This window comes from Macaca fascicularis, chromosome 8 (genome assembly GCF_037993035.2).
Source record: "Macaca fascicularis isolate 582-1 chromosome 8, T2T-MFA8v1.1".
NCBI lineage: Eukaryota > Metazoa > Chordata > Mammalia > Primates > Cercopithecidae > Macaca > Macaca fascicularis.
Genome location: NC_088382.1, coordinates 10773292 through 10792246, shown reverse-complemented (window position 1 = coordinate 10792246; position 18955 = coordinate 10773292). Strand labels below are relative to the sequence as shown.

Sequence of the window (18955 nt, the reverse complement as noted above, 5' to 3'; positions counted from 1 at the left end):
TCATTAGCTATCATTAGTGTATTTTATATGTGGCCCAAGACAATTCTTCCAGTATGGCGCAGGGAAGCCCAAAGATTGGACACCCCCTGGACTATAGTATTAATGCATTGCTTGGTTCATTCTTTTCACATATTGAGTACAAAGTAATTCATTGGCCGGGCGTGGTGGCTCAAGCCTGTAATCTCAGCACTTTGGAAGGCCGAGACGGGTGGATCACGAGGTCAGGAGATCGAGACCATCCTGGCTAACACGGTGAAACCCTGTCTCTACTAAAAAATACAAAAAACTAGCCGGGCAAGGTGGCGGGTACCTGTAGTCCCAGCTACTCGGGAGGCTGAGGCAGGAGAATGGCGTGAACCTGGGAGGCGGAGCTTGCAGTGAGCTGAGATCCGGCCACTGTACTCAGGCCTGGGCGACAGAGCGAGACTTCGTCTCAAAAAAAAAAGAAAAAAGTAATTCATGTGATAAGCAATCCTTGAGCACCTCCTGCGTGCTGAATGCCATGCTATGGTCTGGGGTACGGAGAACAAAGAGGTGATCCTTACCCTTGAGGCTTATACAGGTTATTGTAGGCTAATAGCCATCTAGATAAGTAGACAAATCACTTGGATGTCATGTGATAACATACATGTCATCAATAGACACCTAGGATGCCTCAGGAGCACAGAGCAGGGCCTGCCAACACACTGGGCATCGTAGATTTTACAAAAGATGGAGTTTTGGCTGGGCACTGTGGCTCATGCCTGTAATTTCAGCACTTTGGGAGACTGAGGCAGGTGGATCACCTGAGGTCGAGAGTTTGAGACCAGCCTGACCAACATGGAGAAGCCCTGTCTCTACTGAAAATGCACAATTAGTCGGGTGTGGTGGCACATGCCTGTAATCCCAGCTACTCGGGAGGTGAGGCAGGAGGATCACTTGAACCTGGGAAGCAGAGGTTGCAGTGAGCCAAGATCACGCCATTGCACTCCAGCCTGGCCACCAAGAGCGAAGCTCCGTCTCAAAAAAAAAAAAAAAAAAAAAAAAAAAAAAAAAAAAAAGAAAGAAAGGTGGAGTTTTATTTGGGCTGTATTGAGGCAGAGGCTCGGACATAGGTGAAATGGTTGGTTTACTGTGTGGAATAATGTGAGGGGAGCTGAAAATGCATCCACCCAGAGCGACTTTGCAGGAGGATGCCTGAAATGCCGAAATGCCCGAAATGCTTGTATTTCTTGGCCTTATGCTTTCTAGGAGTCCTCTCCTAAAACTCAGATGCCTCTGTCAGATTCTTAGAGTCATTCTAAGTAGGCATGCCTACTTTGTTGACTTCCTAGGTTGATTTTTGAGGGAAGAGAAGTCACAGAGGATGGAACATGGGATGGGGGAGGAGAGGTTGAAGCAGAGCACTGGGCACTTAGAAGAATCGTGAAGGTAGAGTTCCTAGAAGGGGCAACAAAGACAGTGTCAAAAATCCACAGCTCTGCCCTAGCCTGGGTCTGCCAGGTGGTCTGACCCAGCTCTCTGGTCAGCTGCAGTGTGCATAGAAAGGGGACCAGGGCTGGTCTTGTCCCCACGGAAGTGTGAACTCAGGGCTCATCTTTTGGGAGCAGAGAAAAATACTGGCTGGATATACATGTAAATTTCTATGTGAGGTATTAGAATGAATCTTAGCTGTTGGGACCACGTCTTTTACTAATCAAACAAAGTACCCTTTATATACATGTATTTGTGTGTATATATATATATAGGGGTAGTCTGTAATTTGATGGTACTGATGAGTGAAAACAATATGTGGACTTGCCTATTTACTGAAAGATCAAGCAAATACACTTCAGGCTCTTTTTGATGATAGCTGTGAGTATTACTTGCTAGTATTAACATATTTTAATTTTCAAGAACTTGGACTCTTTCCTTTGAAGAACCAGTTAGGAAATGTTGTCAGAGAATCCCTAAATTTACCCTTATTTTCAGTCATGAATGAATCCCTGATTACTGTGATGAAGAAAAATCGTGGGTCTCTACTTCTTTGCCCAAATTAACACAAATGTAACCTTCTTTCTTGATCAGGAGATGCCGAAGGTAGAACATAAACAAAACTATAAGAAACTGCTCATCACTCTGAGAGAGGTTTGATTTTCATCAGCCAGGAAAGATACAGACACCAAATCAAAGGTGTTGATAGGATTTCAGTATAAGTTTTTTTGCGATTTTCTTTTCCCTGGGTGTTCACTCTCCCCTTGAGCTAATGCTGGTTGGCAGGGCTGGAGCATTCACCGTGTCTTTTCTGATTCCTCTTTCCCATGTTGGAGTAATGTTTTAACTTCATTGCCCATATAGCCTTGGCAGCTATAATCAGTCACTGGAGTATATCCTTGATTGTAGGAGAGACTTGATAATAATGACTCTTTTATTCATTTATTCCACAAACATCCCCTGGGTGTTAGCTGCATGCAGTGAACCGTGGGAAGTGCTACGGGGAAGCACAGCTATGTAAATCATGGCTCCAACTACGTGCAAAGGCCCCATGACATAAATAAGCACAGAAGACGTGTCTGTACCTCTGTATCTGCTTTATAACCTCCCCGAGGAAATGCTAGAGGCCTGATCCGTCTCTCCCCTGTTTAGAGACTATCGGGGCTCTCCATTTCCCCCACCACAGAGTCCAAACTCACGCCTAGTACCCAACATTCTTCAGGACCTGACTTCAAGCTATCTTGGTGTCCTCATCTCCTACCGCCCAACCCACACCCTGGGCTCCAGCGTTTTGCTCTTCCCCAGTGTGCCGTGTGCTTCTTGCCCCTGCCCCTGGCCTTGACATTTTCTGTTCTCTGAGGTCACCCGGCCTCATCTTCAACAGCTGGTGGACTTCTACACATCCCTCAAAACCAGCTCCTCTGTTACCTCCAACATGGCACTCTTTTCTAAGCTACCCCAACTCCTACCCAAGGCAGAAATGGTCTCTAGGCTTGTGCTAGAACATTGAGGATACAGGGGTTCTTTGGGAAGAGGACATTGGGAATGCATATGGGAATATGGAATATGGGAAGACAACAATTCTTGGCTTTCCTGGTCTAGCCCAGGCTGGTCTGGCCCCCTCCGGATGATCTCAGCATTCATGAAGGCAGGTCCTGGAGACTCGGGAGGAGGGACCCCCCTCCTCTGAGGACCTGGAATACCCTGTGAGCAGGATGGATCTGGGGTATGCATTTTAGCCTTCTGTATATCTGCATAGACTTTTGTTCTGCCTTCTCATAGTTCATAGCTTGTGTCTACACAAGAACTCTCTAAACATGTGGTAGTGAATTAAAGCCATTAACTCCATGGAGATCCTTTATCTTGGATATTGTTTCAGGTATACTTTAATATTGCTATATAATTTGTCCATAAAAGGCATATCTTCATAATAAAATATGAATGGGTCTTTGTCAAAGACAGAAGACTTTTGATGAAGGAGATGATGGCAGAATACTGTAGGATCCTGCTAGTTGGGTCTTCTTGGAATCACATCCTTTAGCATCTAGAGGAGGTAACACAGGTCATGTGGATGTGCTTTCTGCTGGTGAGTAAGTCCCAGACTTGGGAGTGGCTGGCGGCAGGCTGACGATTGAAGTCTGGGGTGATTCTAGCACAGAAAAGCAACCAGGGCAAGGTATTTCTGTGTGTATTTGTTTCGCTGATCAACACTTGGGTTACCAAGATGATTAAAGCACAGCCTTACCCTTTGGTAGAGAAAACCATTCAAAGAAATGCTGTGACAAAGGAAACAAGCATCGAGTGATCGAGTACAGCATGAGCATGATTATTGGAGGGCACCAGGTTGTCAGTGAAGACAGCCATAAGGGAGGAGAAGAAATGAGGTGGAGGGGAGACGTCTTATAATCGAGTAGAGTACTGAGAATAATGCTGGGACTGTCTCTCTGTGCGGTGGACAAAGGGACTACTTTAGTCAGGCTCCTGGCAGAAATGTACCTAAGAGGGATAATTGGAGAAAGCTGAAGGAAGACACTGTTTACAAAGGTGTGGTCAGGATTCAGAGAAACCATTAAGAGCTGGCAGAGAGCCCTGAAGCTTTACCACGCCTAGACCCAAAAGGGGGCAAGAAGAGAGCCATGACAAGCATTGAACCATGATGTAGGAGAGGGTTGCCCTCTAGGAATTGTGCCCTTCAGTAGAGGAACTCAGCCACTATCAAACTGAAAAGAGGGCTGGGGGAAGAAATGCCCAGTCTCCCATCCATGTATGCCATTGGCCAAGTCCAACACAAACCAGAGTTCAAGGGAGCCCATTGATACAGGTCATGCAACAGGATGGAGAGTGGTCCCAGCAGAGCACACAGAAACTGTCCTGCAGAAAGACCTATTAGGCACAGGCGAGAGTTGTACTCAGTCACGTTGAGGGCCCTGCTGAGCTTGGAAACAATGACTTTGTGATTGTACCAAATAGGAAGGATATGGAAGTCTCACTGGGTGAGCAGCAAGTGCTCTTTCTGTTATTTGGAAGAAGTGTCACTCTAAGACCTGTAATTTGCCCATCTGTGTCTGGTTTCTGACACTGGCACCCCGGAACATGTACAAAACGGTAGTGACACCACGAGTAAAGGACTAGCTCTTTGTATATGGCTCAGTCACTTCCAAAATACAGCTAAAATGTGTTGGATTCTTATGTTTTATCCACCATTACCTCATGCCAATTCAGTTCAATTAAATTTGGATATTTGCTGAACATCTAGAATTTCTTGGAACTATGCTGGATGTGCTCAGGATACCCAGATGAGAAGGCATGGAGTTAGAATACAGTAGGAGAGATGATCATGTAAACAAATCATATAATTAAAGCGAAGCATGGTGAATCTAAAACGGGGTGGTGGAAGCTCTTAACTGACCTGCCCCTGCAGACTCACTGTGTTAATTTGGAAGGCTTGCTCTCTCAAAACGCTATGGCTGCTGGGCTGGCTAGCCTGCGTGCCTTCGGCTAGTTGGCTACGTCTCTGTGCACCTGTACACGTCCATGATTTGCATGTTTACCAAGAGTCTCCTGTGTGTGTTCCCAAATCATTTTATGTCGGTTGTGCTTGTAATTATACAATTTAATTACATTTAATTACATTTTAAGTGAACCAGTGAAATATAGGTGCAAAATAAAAAGCTTTCGTTTGCATTAAAATTAAGTCAAACATTTCAGAAAAAGGCTAGTCACTTAAAAAATGCCATTGAAATGGGTACAGATAAGACAGCCCCTCATCCCTTGAACCTGGCAGTAAGGATGATCTTGACAACGAGTTTGTCGATGGTAGGCAAAAAATTAAGACTGTATCTTGCCGGGCGCGGTGGCTCAAGCCTGTAATCCCAGCACTTTGGGAGGCCGAGGCGGGCGGATCACGAGGTCAGGAGATCGAGACCATCCTGGCTAACACGGTGAAACCCCGTCTCTACTAAAAAAAAATACAAAACACTAGCCGGGCGCGGTGGCGGGCGCCTGTAGTCCCAGCTACTCGGGAGGCTGAGGCAGGAGAATGGCGTGAACCCGGGAGGCGGAGCTTGCAGTGAGCCGAGATCCGGCCACTGCACTCCAGCCTGGGAGGCAGAGTGAGACTCCGTCTCAAAAAAAAAAAAAAAAAAAAAAAGACTGTATCTTGATGGTTTCTATTTTTCTGTGAGGGAGGAATGAGCAGTGAAATGATGGGGTGGGAGTCTGAGGACCGTGAAGACAGCTTGAAATAGATGACATGGGGAGGGAGAGGGAGCTGGCTAGGGCCTGGAGAAGGACTTGTGGGCAGCACTGACCGTGCATCCACCTGAGGCTGGAGATTGTGATTTTTGTAGTGGCCCCCACCCACCTAAACAGCTATGCGACTTTCTCTTAACAGTGCTTGGCAGGCTGATGTAGAAGTGGAAAAATAGTTGCTTAGAGCGATGCAGGGTGGGGATTTTGTGGGGCAGATGTGGCAGGGGTTTAAGGGGAAACGAAAGTTGAGTTTGGGCAAGAATGATTTAAAAGTGAGTTAAGCCTTTTGGCCAGAATTGCCATTTTTCATTAATTTGCCTACATGATGAACATGAAGGGAAAGAGGAGAGGCACCTGCTATATGTTTTCTTTCTCTCTCTCTCAGACAGAATCTTGGTCTATTTGTCTAGACTTGCATGCAATGGTATGATCATAGCTTACTGCAGCTTCAGACTCCTAGGCTCAAGCGATCCTCCCACTTCAGCCTCCCAGTAGCTGGAACTACAGGTGCACACCACCACACCCAGCTAATTTTTAATTTTTTAAATTTTTTTTGATAGAAACAGGGTCTTGTTATGTTGCCCAGGCTGGTCTCAAACTCCTGGCCTCAAGTGATCTTCCCTCCTTGGGCTTCTAAAGTACTGGGGTTACAGGCGTGAGCCACTGTGTAAATGTTTTCTAGGACTTTTAGAAAACATGGGGTTGTGCCTTTGGCCACGTGCGTGTTTGTGGATCTACAAGAACAGTGGTCCTGTAGCTCTTCAGGGAAGGGGGGCACCACATATCTGTCCATCACTATGGCAAAGCTGGAAGGGTCTGCAGAGGTACCCAGCATGCTGCTGGTGCTGTTGTAAGCAAGCAGAGGGCAAGATTCTCACCATGAGAACTGACGTACATGTCTAGCATGTGAAGCATCCTAAGGACTGATGTGGCCTCCTGAAACCCGTGAAAAGAAAGGTGCCAGGCTCAGCGGGAGCACCCACCTGGAGAAGCATACGTTGTGAGGATCAGCAGAAAGCAGCCTGAGTGTGGTACCTGTCCCCAAGTCATGGCATAAAAGTATTAAAAAGAAAGGACTTCTGGATTGTTTTTTAAAAAACAAAACTGTGATTTAAATGATGAATTGTGCTCTGTGGTCCGATTAGGAATGTAAGTGGATCCAGAGTACAGTGGGGCTGAGGCAATGGAAGTTGTTTTTTTTTTTTTTTTTTTTTTTTTTTTTTTAACTTTTAGGTTCAGGGATACATGTATGTGTTTGTTTAATAGGTAAACTTGTGTCACGGGAGTTCATTGTACAGATTATTCTGTCACCCAGGTACTAAACCTAGTACCCCAGTAGTTATTTTTTTTCTGCTCTTCTCCCTCCTCCTGCCCTCTACACTCAAGCAGGCCCCAGTGTCTGTTGTTCCCCTCTTTGTGTCCTTGTGTTTGCATCATTTAGCTTCCACTTCTAAGTAAAAACATGAGGTATTTGGTTTTCTGTTCCTTAGTTTGCTAAGGATAATGGCTGCCAGCTCCATCCATGTTCCTGCAAAAGACATGATCTCATTCTTTCTTATGGTGGCATAATATTCCATGGTGTATATGTACCACATTTTCTTGATCCATTCTGTCATTGGGCATTAGGTTGATTCTGTATCTTTGCTATTGTGAATAGTGCTGCGGTGAACATGTAGGTGCATGTGTCTCTATAGTAGAGTGATTTATATTCCTTGGAGTATATACCCAGTTAATGAGACTGCTCTGTCAAATGGCAGTTCTGTTTTTAGCTCTTCGAGGAATTGCCACACTGCTTTACCCAGTGGTTGAACTAATTCCCACCAACAGTGTATAAGTGTTTCCTTCTCTTCACAATCTCACCAGCATCTGTTATGTTTTGACTTTTTAGTAATAGCCATTCTTACTGGTGTGAGATGGTATCTCATTGTGGTTTTGATGTGCATTTCTCTCATGATCAGTGATGTCGAGCTTTTTTTTTTTTTAAATATGATTCTTGGCTGCATATATGTTGTCTTTTGAAAAGTGTCTCTTCATGCCCTTTGTCCACTTTTTAATGGGGTTTTGTTTTTTCTTATAAATTTGTTTGAGTTTGTTAGATACTAGACCTTTGTCAAATGCATAGTTTGCAAAAATTTTTTCCCGTTCTGTAGGTTGTCTGTTTACTCTGTTGATAGTTTCTTTTGCTGTGCAGAAGCTCTTTAGTTTAATTAGATCCCATTTGTCAATTTTTTGTTTTGTTGCAATTGCTTTTGGCATCTTCTTCATGAAATCTTTGCCCATTCCTATGTCCAGAACAGTATAGGTTGTCTTCCAGAGTTTTTATAGTTTGAGGTTTACATTGAACTATTTAATCCATGTTGAGTTGACTTTTTCTATATGGTGTAGTGAGTCCAGTTTCAATCTTCAGAATATGGCCAGCCAGTTATCCCGGCACCATTTATTGAATAGGAGTCCTTTCCTCATTGCTTGTTTTTGTTAGTTTTGTTGAAGATTAGATTGTATATGTGCAACCTTATTTCTGGGCTCTCTATTCCAATCTATTGGTCTATGTTTTTTTTTTTCCTTCTTCTTTGAGACAGGGTCTCACTCTGTCGCCCAGGCTAGAGTGCAGTGGTGCAATTGCAGCTCACTGCAGCCTCAAGTGGAAGTCTTGATGAGATCAGGAGGAGCAGTGAAGACAGTAGAAGTTCTGGGAGGCTGAGGTTGGGGAATGGCCCTTTAACCTGGGGATTGCAGAGGTTGAGGGGCTTCTGGTGTGGGTGGGGCTGCAGCCTTGGGTGGTGTAAGTGAAGTGATAAAGACCACTGGATCAGAAGACATCTAGAAACACAGAGGCAAATGGGTTTCAAGACCTTCTTTGGGGACATCGAGAGCACCCCAAACTGCCAAGATTTGGGATGGATAAGTGGACAGGGAGATCATGGGCAAAGCCGTTAATAAATACGCTCCAAGAAGACTGGCAGGTGAGAGAGACTGAGGAGTGAGTGTGGTATAATGGCATGGGCCTCAAAGGACTTTTCACTAAGGAGAGGAGAATGGTGGTTTTCCCCTGTATGATTTCTTTAGGGCAAACCAGACCCCTTTTTCTGTAAGCACAAAATTTGTGCTTTTGATTGGCAGAATACGTGCTCCCATTTGAGGAGGCATCTGCCTGCTATCCGTGTGACTCTTAATGAAAAATCTTAAAATGACTTTGGTGCCATAATTGGAGCCAGGACTCACTTCTTGCTCCTGTGATTCTACTTTGATATTAAATAAGTTTCCTTTATGAGACACCAGTCAGTAAATAGAACAGGATGTATGGTTAAATAGCTAAAATTATTGTCATCATTGCAATTATAATATGCCTTGCCATTTCAAACCAAATATCCACTTATCTTTCCTGAAATTTTGCAAGAAATCTATTATTCAAGGATGCAGAGATGATGTTTTTTTTGGTTGAGTTAAACATTTTTATGGATTAGATATGAATTCAGTAAAAATAATTGAATTAAATTGGGTGGTATGAATAATTCATGACATGTAATTTCACATCAGTTCTAGCTTAAAAATAAAGCTATTGGTTTATGTACTGCGAAGATGTATTATTATTTAGAAAGGTAGTGAACATTATTTTGGAATATAACTCACTTTATGATTAAATAGATATATTAAATTGTAAGATTGAAAGAAAGTACAAAATTCAAACTAAGATGCTTTGATGCAATTCACCTCTTCCATCTCGATGAAGCACTAGTTGCTGCGTGTCTGTCATTAGTGATTCCGCAAGTCATGTGGTGATTGGCTCCTAGATTTTGAGGATCAGTCCAGTAATTGTGCCGGCACATTCTAGGGGATGTGAAGGCTGCCAGGTGCCTCCTTTGGGGAGTAGGGGACAACTTTCTGGCTGGGTCATTCTTTCCAAAAACATGTACTGTCTGCTTCCTCTGTGTGTAGCCCAGCATACTGGGACAGCCGTATGACTAAGGCTTGGGGAGTTACTTGCAGAGTGGCGTGGTGGCACAGATCAAAATTTTAGTAGAAAAGTGAACCCAGGTAGTCAAAGGCTTGACCTGAGCCTAGAAGGAGGAGTTAGGAGTTAGCTACGCAAAAGGAGAGGGGAGAGAAGGGGGACACTCAGGAGTGAGAATCACCTGTGCAGTGGTTCCAGGGCCAGAGGGAGTCAGTTTGGACCTGCTGGCTGTGACTAGAGGGAAGCAGTACACGGACTATGGTGGGAGATGAGGCTGAGAACATTCAGGGCCAGGCTCGTGAACCGGGCTAAGGAGCTTGAACCTTATCCTGCAGGTGTAGCGGGAACCACTGAGCAGCGCTGATGACAGAGATGTCCTGTGTTGGTACCGCAGTCAGCCGAAAGTCTCTTTTGAAAGTTTTCCCTCTTAAACATTTGTGGTGGTGGTTCAAAATATAATTGGTCCACAAAGGTATTGCATAACAGAAGATGCAGTATCTTAACCTCTGCTGTCGTTTGTTAATGACCAGAAGTTCACTCACAGAAATTGATACCAATACCTGCTGTTACTCACAACAATGCATCATCCTTTGTTAGGCTCCTAGTGCCTTTTGGCCATTTTACACTAAGACAAAACCACCAACTCCTTTAAAAGGCCTTGGTCACAGCTTTTACGATTTGAGATTAATCAAAGGCACCGAAGGTCAGAGTTTCCTATAGAACTCAGCCAACTTTTGGAGCAAGGCTGTGTTCTTCTCCATCTTTAGAAGGAAAGCAAGGAAAACCATGGAAATCATGCTACTTTCATTCTCTTCTTTGGAGCACTATCCCTGGGTAAAAATTCAAGGTTCTTCTAATTAATACATTGCAACTAACACATTAATAAATACTGCCTGGTGAGATGAGTTGTATCTTAGGTCACAGTTGCTGAAGGCAGACAAGTGAAAGAAGATGATGGGCAGAATGGATGGCTTTAGCTGCTTCTTTTTTAAATACCGTATTGTTTTTGTTAAATGATACAAGCTTTCTGTGAGTGAAGTAAAATAGTACCTGAAATGCAAAGGAAGTAAAAATCACCCCAAAATTCCATCCTCCAGAGCAGCAGTTCCCAACCTCTGTGGCACCAGGGACTGGTTTCATGGAAGACAGTTTTTCCACAGACTAGGGGCAGGGGCAGTGGTTTCAGGATGCAGCTGTTCTACTTAAGATCATCAGGCATTAGTTAGATTTTCTTTTCTTTTCTCTTCTCTTCTCTTCTCTTCTCTTCTCTTCTCTTCTCTTCTCTTCTCTTCTCTTCTCTTCTCTTCTCTTCTCTTCTCTTCTCTTCTCTTTTCTTTTCTTTTCTTTTCTTTTCTTCCTTTCCTCCTTTCTTTCCTTTCTTTCCTTTCTTTCCTTTCTTTGTCTTGTTCTGTTGCCCAGGCTGGAGTGCAGTGGCGCGATCTCTGCTCACCACAACCTCTGCCTCCTGGGTTCAAGCAATTCTTGTTCCTCAGCCTCACAAGTAGATGGGATTATAGGCGTCTGCCACCACACCTGGCTAATTTTTGTATTTTTTAGTAGAGATGGGATTTTGCCATGTTGGCCAGGCTGGTCTTGAACTCCTAAGCTCAAGTGATCCATTCGCCTTGGCCTCCCAAAGTGCTGGGATTACAGGCATGAGCCACCATGCCCAACCTAGATTTTCATAAGGAGTGCACACATGCTTAGATCTCTTGCACGTGCAGTTCACAATAGGGTTCACACTCCTATGAGAATCTAATGCCGCTACTGCTGTCGGGAGGCGGAGCTCAGGCAGTAATGCTCACTCACCTGCCACTCACCTCCTGCTGTGCAGCCCAGTTCCCAACAGGCCACAGACTGGTCCACTAGCTAGGGGTTGGGGACCTCTGCTCTAGAGTTAACTATAGGTGATACTCTGGTGAACATACTGCCAGACATTACTCTAGAATTCATAACTTTGTATTCTGAGTCCTTCTTGCAAACTCTGGTGTGCTTGGTCTTCTCTGTAGGGTATCTGTTGAGAGTGCCTAGAATTTTTTTTTCTTTACTCTTCAAGTTTCTTAATTTATGCCAAGTGTTCCATTATTGGAACGCTAAGCATGTGGGAGTTGTTTATATCCTACTCAAGGTCATCGCCAAGGTCTAATTGCAAAAATTCAAAAAATTGCAACCTCAGGCATAAATGGGTAGGGACTATGTTCAGTTTTGTTTCTTTTTACAGTGTGTGGCTTGTTTTGTAAACAAATGAATACATAAATAAAATATATATGGAGTACGAAGGCATGAAGGAGAAACGGATTCTGAGCTGTTTGTAACAATCCTTATTTGGATAACCTACTTTTTGAATTTGGTTCAGAGATCCTGCTGGTGGTCATCTTACTGGTCAGCTTTGTCTCACTGAACTAGAGTCACCCAGATGAAATGAATGGAGGGTGATACATTGTTTTCCAGAGATCCTTCCTGTAGCTTACTGTTTAACATCAAATTAATCAATGAATATTTGACATTGGGATTAAGGTACCAGTTACATTTATGGATAAAAGAGAATTGGGTTACCTTAGCTAACTTCATGAAAATTCGAATGGTTGTGGTTAAGTAGAATAAATAAGTAATTTTAAAATGCCATAGTTTGAATAAGTACAAATAAAGGCATGCAGATATGAAAGCCTCATCCTTTTATCTTGATGGTGTTGTGGAACTTCAGGCATTTTTCTTTTCTCAGACCTCCAGAAAGAATGGATTTTTTATTGCCTTCATGTTGGATGGTTTCTTTGTGTACGTGAATGTGCCAGCAGGGCAGTCTTTTCTCCTGGGGCAGTGTTTCAAACTGGGGCAAGTTGTGGACCCACCTGTGACCGTGGTGCATTTCCAGAGAGAACTGCAGATCTTGTGCATTCTCTGTATCTCATTATATTTTTCAAGAGATCCTTAGAAAGTTTCTGTCTAGACCAGTCACAGTGGCACACACCTGTAATCCCAGTACTTCGGGAGGCCGAGGCGGGTGGATCATCCAAGATCAGGAGTTCGAGACCAGCCTGGCCAACATGATGAAACCCCATCTCTACTAAAAATTCAAAACATTAGCCAAGATGGTGGTGGAGGCCTGTAATCCCAGCTACTCAGGAGGCTGAGGCAGGAGAATTGCTTGAACCTGGGAGGTGGAGGTTGCAGTGAGCCGAGATTGCACCATTGCACTCCAGCCTGGGCAACAAGAGCAAAACTCTTTCTCAAAAAAAAAAAAAAAAAGGTTTCTGTCTAAATTCCAATGATGATCATAGGTGATCATAAATACATTCAGGATCATATACATTGCTGGATTTGCCATATCTGATTTTGACTGTTTCTAGGATATTCGAACTTCTGTGACTCCTATTAATGTATCATTCTCCTGGGGCATCACAGCTGAGGCTGGCATAGGCTTTCTAGTAGCTGAGCCTGGAAAACAAGCTACTCAGCACACTCCTCTTAGCTTGGCTTTGTTGTGTGTGCACTTCATGAGGGTGATGCTGCCCGTGTGATATTCCAGATGTAGATGAGTCTCCAGAATGGACAGCAGCTACCGTAGTATATCTTTTAGAGAGCGCGGAAGAGTTGCTTAAAACTTCTTTTTTATTCAACTCTTCATCAGAGGTACTCTTCGTGACGTCATCTATACATTCATGCAACAAATATTTACTAAATGTTTATGATGCAATGGACGTAGTAGAATGAATCATCAAAAGCTTGTTATTGTATTTTAGATTGATTTTTTGCAGGACAGGAGTTTAGGAAGACATTCAGTCTCCTTGGTAAACTTGCACATGCCTTTACTGTCAGCCCTACCTAAGCCTTTACACTATATAATATGCTTTCTCTCTTAATTTTCTCACTAGTTTGCAAGGCCCTTGAAGGGTAAAGATGGTATCTCAACACTTCCCAGTTCTATTTTACACAAATAGAGGCAGTGGTGGCTAATTGATGATTCCATCATCCAGACTATCTTATCCCTCTAGCTTCTGACTGACAGAGACTCTATTTTTTAACAGACAATCTGAAATGAATTTGCTGTAGGTTCTTTCCTGTCTTGGACACCCCTGGGCATGACTGGTATTCTGCATGACTATCACTGGTAGTGGTGGTAGCATGGTACCGTAAAGGCACGGATGTAAAGAGAAATAAACTCGGGCTTCAGGGTGAAAAGCTTTGGCTCTCCTACTTGGAAAATGTACTTGACCTGAAAAATGAGAATTGAAGTCTACATCTTTCAAGGTTATTCAGAAAGTTAAATGAAATAAAATAAATGTAAAGTGATGAGGTGAAAGAATTTCTTGGAATAATGACTTTCCTTGATTCATCCTTGAGCAGACACCTGTTCTCTTGCCCTGCAGCCTCCGATTCAGGAAAACTGAGAGCACCAAGCAGGACCTTGAGGAAGAGAAGGGGAAGACCAGCTCAGGAGGAGGCCTGATTCTCATGCGGGCTTAGAGCACAACATGCATGGGTTGGACTATGCAGATCAGAAGGGGTAGGAATGCTGTTCTTACAGGTTTAGGTTTTCTCTTTATTCCTCCATCCTTGAGCCACTGGAGGTTCAAAAAAGCAAAGATACCAGTTATTAGGAAAAATAAAGACATTCTGTGTTTGTAAATGGCTGAGTTGAATCTGTGTCCAAACCTGCTTATACTTGTGCAAATTCTGTGTGTCTGGCTTGCACAGGGTTGACATTCAGCAAATAGTAGTTCCATTTCCTGCATTTCTTTTCTGTGTCTCCATAATGATAAATATTAATACATACATATCTATATATGAAACCTGTGACATATAATATATAGAAGCAACTTAGATATTAAAGTGTGTGTTTGTATGTGCACCTATCCCTATCCAGCCATATGCTAGCAGTACCTACATCCCTTGGGAGTAACTGGATAACCGGAGACATGGGTGGGATGTTGGAGGGGCTTTTCTGGTAATCTCAATGACTGGGAGTGCTACTGGCTTTATCAAGGACGCTAAACATTCAGCAGAGTGTCAGGCAGTCCCTTATCCCCACCAATAGAGAATTGTTCTGCCCCAAATGCCAGTAGCACCTCCATTGAGAAACACTGTATATATTGACAGTGTGGAACATTTCTCAGCAGCTTTGTGAATTACAGACTGCTCATTATTCTATCATACAGGATAGCAACTTTTCAGGGGAAGTTATCTTTAACTTCACTATGCCCCGACTAATGGTATTACTCGGTGAGAATGCTGACTGCATCTTGATCTCCACTGGGGGATTCTAGATATGTTAAGTTCTAACATATATGTGACTATTATTTCAAATCTTCGGGCATTGTGATCATTGTTCTCTTTCTATTGGTGTGGATGAAATAAGAGTTGTTGCTGCTTGGATAGTTTCCCCTCAGACATTCTTTCATTGGGAAGCTATTAGACAAAAATTGTGTGGGCTTTGTGGACAAGACATTTCGCCGGAAGAAATAATCTTGGCGTCACTATGCATACACACAGACTGCACATACAAAGCGATTTTGGAGGGCTCTTTTAAAATTACATAGGGAAACCAACAGTGCCAGTAATAGCATGGGGCTCTGTCTCTCACAGTGCTTTTGAAGGCATAGAAAGCAAATGACAATTCTGGCGGTGCTAAGATGTATTTTGTAGTGGCTGGAGAGAAACTGGCATTCTTAGAGGAGTCCAGCAAATTGTCTTTGAGCCTTTGAAGGCACACAGAAAGCTAATGACACCTCTGAGGAATAGCCTTCTCAGGTTTTAGATGCCACAGATGCTAAAGCCAGGATATAAAACCTTTCTTATAGGGCCTTTAAGAATCCTCAGTGTGCTTTTATTAGCAGGCTGAGTGTGTATATAGAGATGTTAATGGTCTGTGGAGCAAGCTCAGCTTGTTTTTGCAAACTACAGAACTATAAAAGTTATCAGAAAGGACACATTCTTGCTCATTCCTTTGTTTCTTTGTTTGTTATTTATTTCTTGCTCTGTGGAATGTTAGGGCACTGATCGTGTGCGGGGTCCTGTGGGTACAAAGGTGAATCCGCTGTGGATTCTTCTCTCTGGAAGCTTGCCCTCCAATATGGGAGAAATGTGCACGTTCATATCCACAGCGCACAGTATAGAAGGCAACGACAATGCAAATAGAGCCTAAATTAAATGGAAATTTAGCCGCAGAAGAAATTACTTCTGGCTGATAGGATCAAAGAAAGCTACATAGACAAAAGGGTGGAAATGGTATTTAACTATTTTCAAGGATATGTAGGATTTGGGCAGGTAGCAATTAGCTTGCAGGAAGAAAGAAAATGTATTGTAGGAGAGGGCAGCCCATGCCAGGACATGGCGTTCACAAAGGTTATGAGCGTGAAGTGGGGATAGCTAAGTTTAGCAGGTTCGTTGGTGTGCACTCCTGACTGTTTAGAGAATGATCCTGGATTTACTGCTCATTAAGGAATGGTTCTAGCCTTCACACATTGATGGGCTACAGAAATCCCTATGAAGCTTGTTAGAAATTTCTATTCCTGGGAACCTCTCTATACCCTGTGGTTAGAAGATCTCAGAGATCCTGCTGTCTCTCATTCTCTATGGCCAGTGTCCACCCTGCACCCAGTCGCTGGGGACTCTGTTGCTACCTGTTCCTGAGCTGAGAGGCAATGCTGGGATGCCAGGAACACACAGGAGGGAAATGGAGATCACTTTTCTCAGAAGTATAATCCCCAAATCTGCTCTTAAGCCACTACAATAACATCTCATATTTTATTTAATTTTCTTTTAATGGAAAAACCAGTTATACCAAATGAAAATAAATGACTGAAGAAGAACTGAATGATGTTTATAAGCCTTTTATATGATTTTTTAAATTGAGTTTTTGGTCTCCTAATTGATTAATAAAGGGAAAGACAGAGAAGACTGACATGTGTTATCTTCTATCACAGTTCAGATAGAGTGAAATTACTCCCACCTTGCCAATACAATTCTCAAGGTTGATTGCTATTTTTAATTTACCTGAACCGTGCTTTTCAGTGAAGTGATATTGGTCCTGATCATTCTGTAAATTGGAGATTTTGCCCGAGGAAGTTAATTCTCTCCTTTCACAAAACAAATTTGGACTTTCAGATGACTTATTTGACATTAGCAATGTTAGATTCATGCTCCACTGCAGCTCTGCCTGGCCACTCTCTGATCTTTTTGTCACTGAATTCTCTGAAGCATGTTGGACTCTACTTAGGGGCCCCCCATCCCTAAGCCTGGGGTCTTAGGCAGTTTGGCTCCTTTAGCAGCATACCATAGGCTGGGTGGCTTCAACAACAAATGTATTTCCTCACAGTTCTAGAGGCTGAAGAAGTCCAAGATCGAGGCACTGGCAGATTTCGTGTCTGATGAGGGCTCTGCTTCCTGGTTTACAGATGTCACCTTCTTGCCGAACAGAGAGAGAGAAAGCAGGCTCTCCTATAAGGGCACTAATCCCATTCATGAGGGCTCCACCTGGTGTATTTAAAAGCCCAATGACAGTCCTGTGAGACATGTAATAGTAATAAGATGCTAATTGCTGTTTATCAAATGCCCCTTACATGCCAAGTACTGTGATAGGATCAGAAAGGTTGAACAATTTACCCAAAGTCATAAAATAGGTGTTTAAAATAGTTGCAGAGTGGGTGAACAAAGATATGTTTTTTGCCTTTCAGTCTCGATAGACCCCATAATGCAGAAGAATGAGCCTTGGCCATTTGCATACTGACACTTGGGCTAGCAGGCCAGAAGGTTCTACAGTAGATCTGGCCTCATAGAAATTGTATTTCACTTGTAATAAGCACCATGTGGGGTCCTGTCTTAGAGCTGAGTCCTACAAGAGTGCCTAGAGTGCCTTTTAAAGGCCTGGAGCCATCCAACTCTTAGGGAAGGGAATCCTTATTGGACGTGGGTGCTCTGGGAAATGGTCTGGTTTCTGATCCACTGTTGATGAGGTGTATATTTCAATCATGTTTTCCCATGGACTGTGGGGAAGGCGGAGAGGGTGGCTGGAGGCAGGGTTGGTTGGGGAGCGGGGGCTGCTGCTGGTTGGACATCAGTTACACAGAACTGTGTGCTGTAAATTGTGGCTCACTGAATCCTCACCACCACTCTGAGACTTGTATTATTAATATGTATTAGAAAGAGGACAGTCCACGGGGTGCCCTGCCTCCTGGACTCCTCCGTCAGGAAGGTTCTTGGTTCAGGGCCAGCCCCCGCTTGGCTCCCGCCTCTGTGCTTCAGCAACAAGGACCAGGCCATGGGCACAAATAAGGTCTTAGGTCTCTCCTCTCTGGACATCCAGGAGAGAGATTTTAGAGACAGTTTCTACTGGCTTCATCACTCTTGGGTTTAAATCTGGGCTTTGCTGCCTAGCAGCTGTGTGGCCCTTCCAGCGTGAACTTGTCCAGACCTCAGTTCTAGTGTACCTACAGTTCTAGTGTACCTACAGTGGGGAAAAAAGGCCTACATCACAGGGTTATTGTTAGGCTTAAAGGAGGAGACAGACGCAAAGGTACTAAGCATGTGACTGTGATACTTCGAGGCTGAACCTTCACAGGATGTTATCCTGACCTGTCAGTTTACCTCTTTGGATCCTATGAGGTTTTCTTGTTGTTGTTTGTTTTTTGAGATGGAGTCTCGCTCTGTCGCCCAGGCTGGAGTGCAGTGGCACAATCTCGGCTCACTGCGACCTCTGTCTCCTGGGTTCAAGTGATTCTTGTGCCTCAGCCTCCCCAGTAGCTGGGATTACAGGCACCCACCACCACACCCGGCTAATTTTTATATTTTTGGTAGAGAAGGGTCTCACCATGTTGGCCAGCCTAGTCTCCCAACTCCTGACCTCAGGCGATCTGCCCACCTCAGCCTCCCAAAGTGCTGGGATTATAGGTGTGAGCCACTGTGCCCGGCCTGGATCCTGTCTTCAAGGAATTTCTGTGGTGATAAATTATAAAATGCCTTTCCTGTGCCATCTGACCTCCTGTGTTCCCTCTCTCCACCTTTCTGTTGTTCCACTGGAGGTGTCATAATATTCCAGGTGCACGTTGGTGGCTATTACCACATAAGACAATGGGAAAAAAGAAGGCTCCCACTTCTGGGTGTTTACAGTTTGGAAACACAGCACAACACTTGACATTCTCAGTGCTGAGTTCCTGTGGAGGCAGCAGACAGACTGCAGGTACATGCCTCTCCTGCCCCACTAGCTGCTGCGGAATGGGGTTTCAATTTATCCCTGTGTCGGTGTTGTTCCCAAACATGGTGACCATGTGGCACATCCATGCCTGTCTCACATACCAAGGTACT

The 18955-nt window shown here is 43.8% G+C and overlaps 1 protein-coding gene across 34 annotated transcripts in view; it reads left to right on the top strand.

Annotated features, from left to right (window-relative positions):
- The window catches only part of MSRA (methionine sulfoxide reductase A), a 413664-nt gene that overhangs the window by 52927 nt on the left and 341782 nt on the right, over nucleotides 1-18955 (top strand). For 2 of the 34 annotated variants that reach the window (XM_074000253.1, XM_074000242.1), the window contains exon 3: nucleotides 14023-14159. The exons of the other annotated variants lie outside the window; for them this stretch is intronic. In XM_074000253.1, coding sequence (XP_073856354.1) covers nucleotides 14132-14159 — 28 coding nt within the window. In that variant the 5' untranslated portion in view covers nucleotides 14023-14131. The remainder of the gene's footprint in view (nucleotides 1-14022; nucleotides 14160-18955) is intronic. 34 annotated transcript variants of the gene reach the window in all.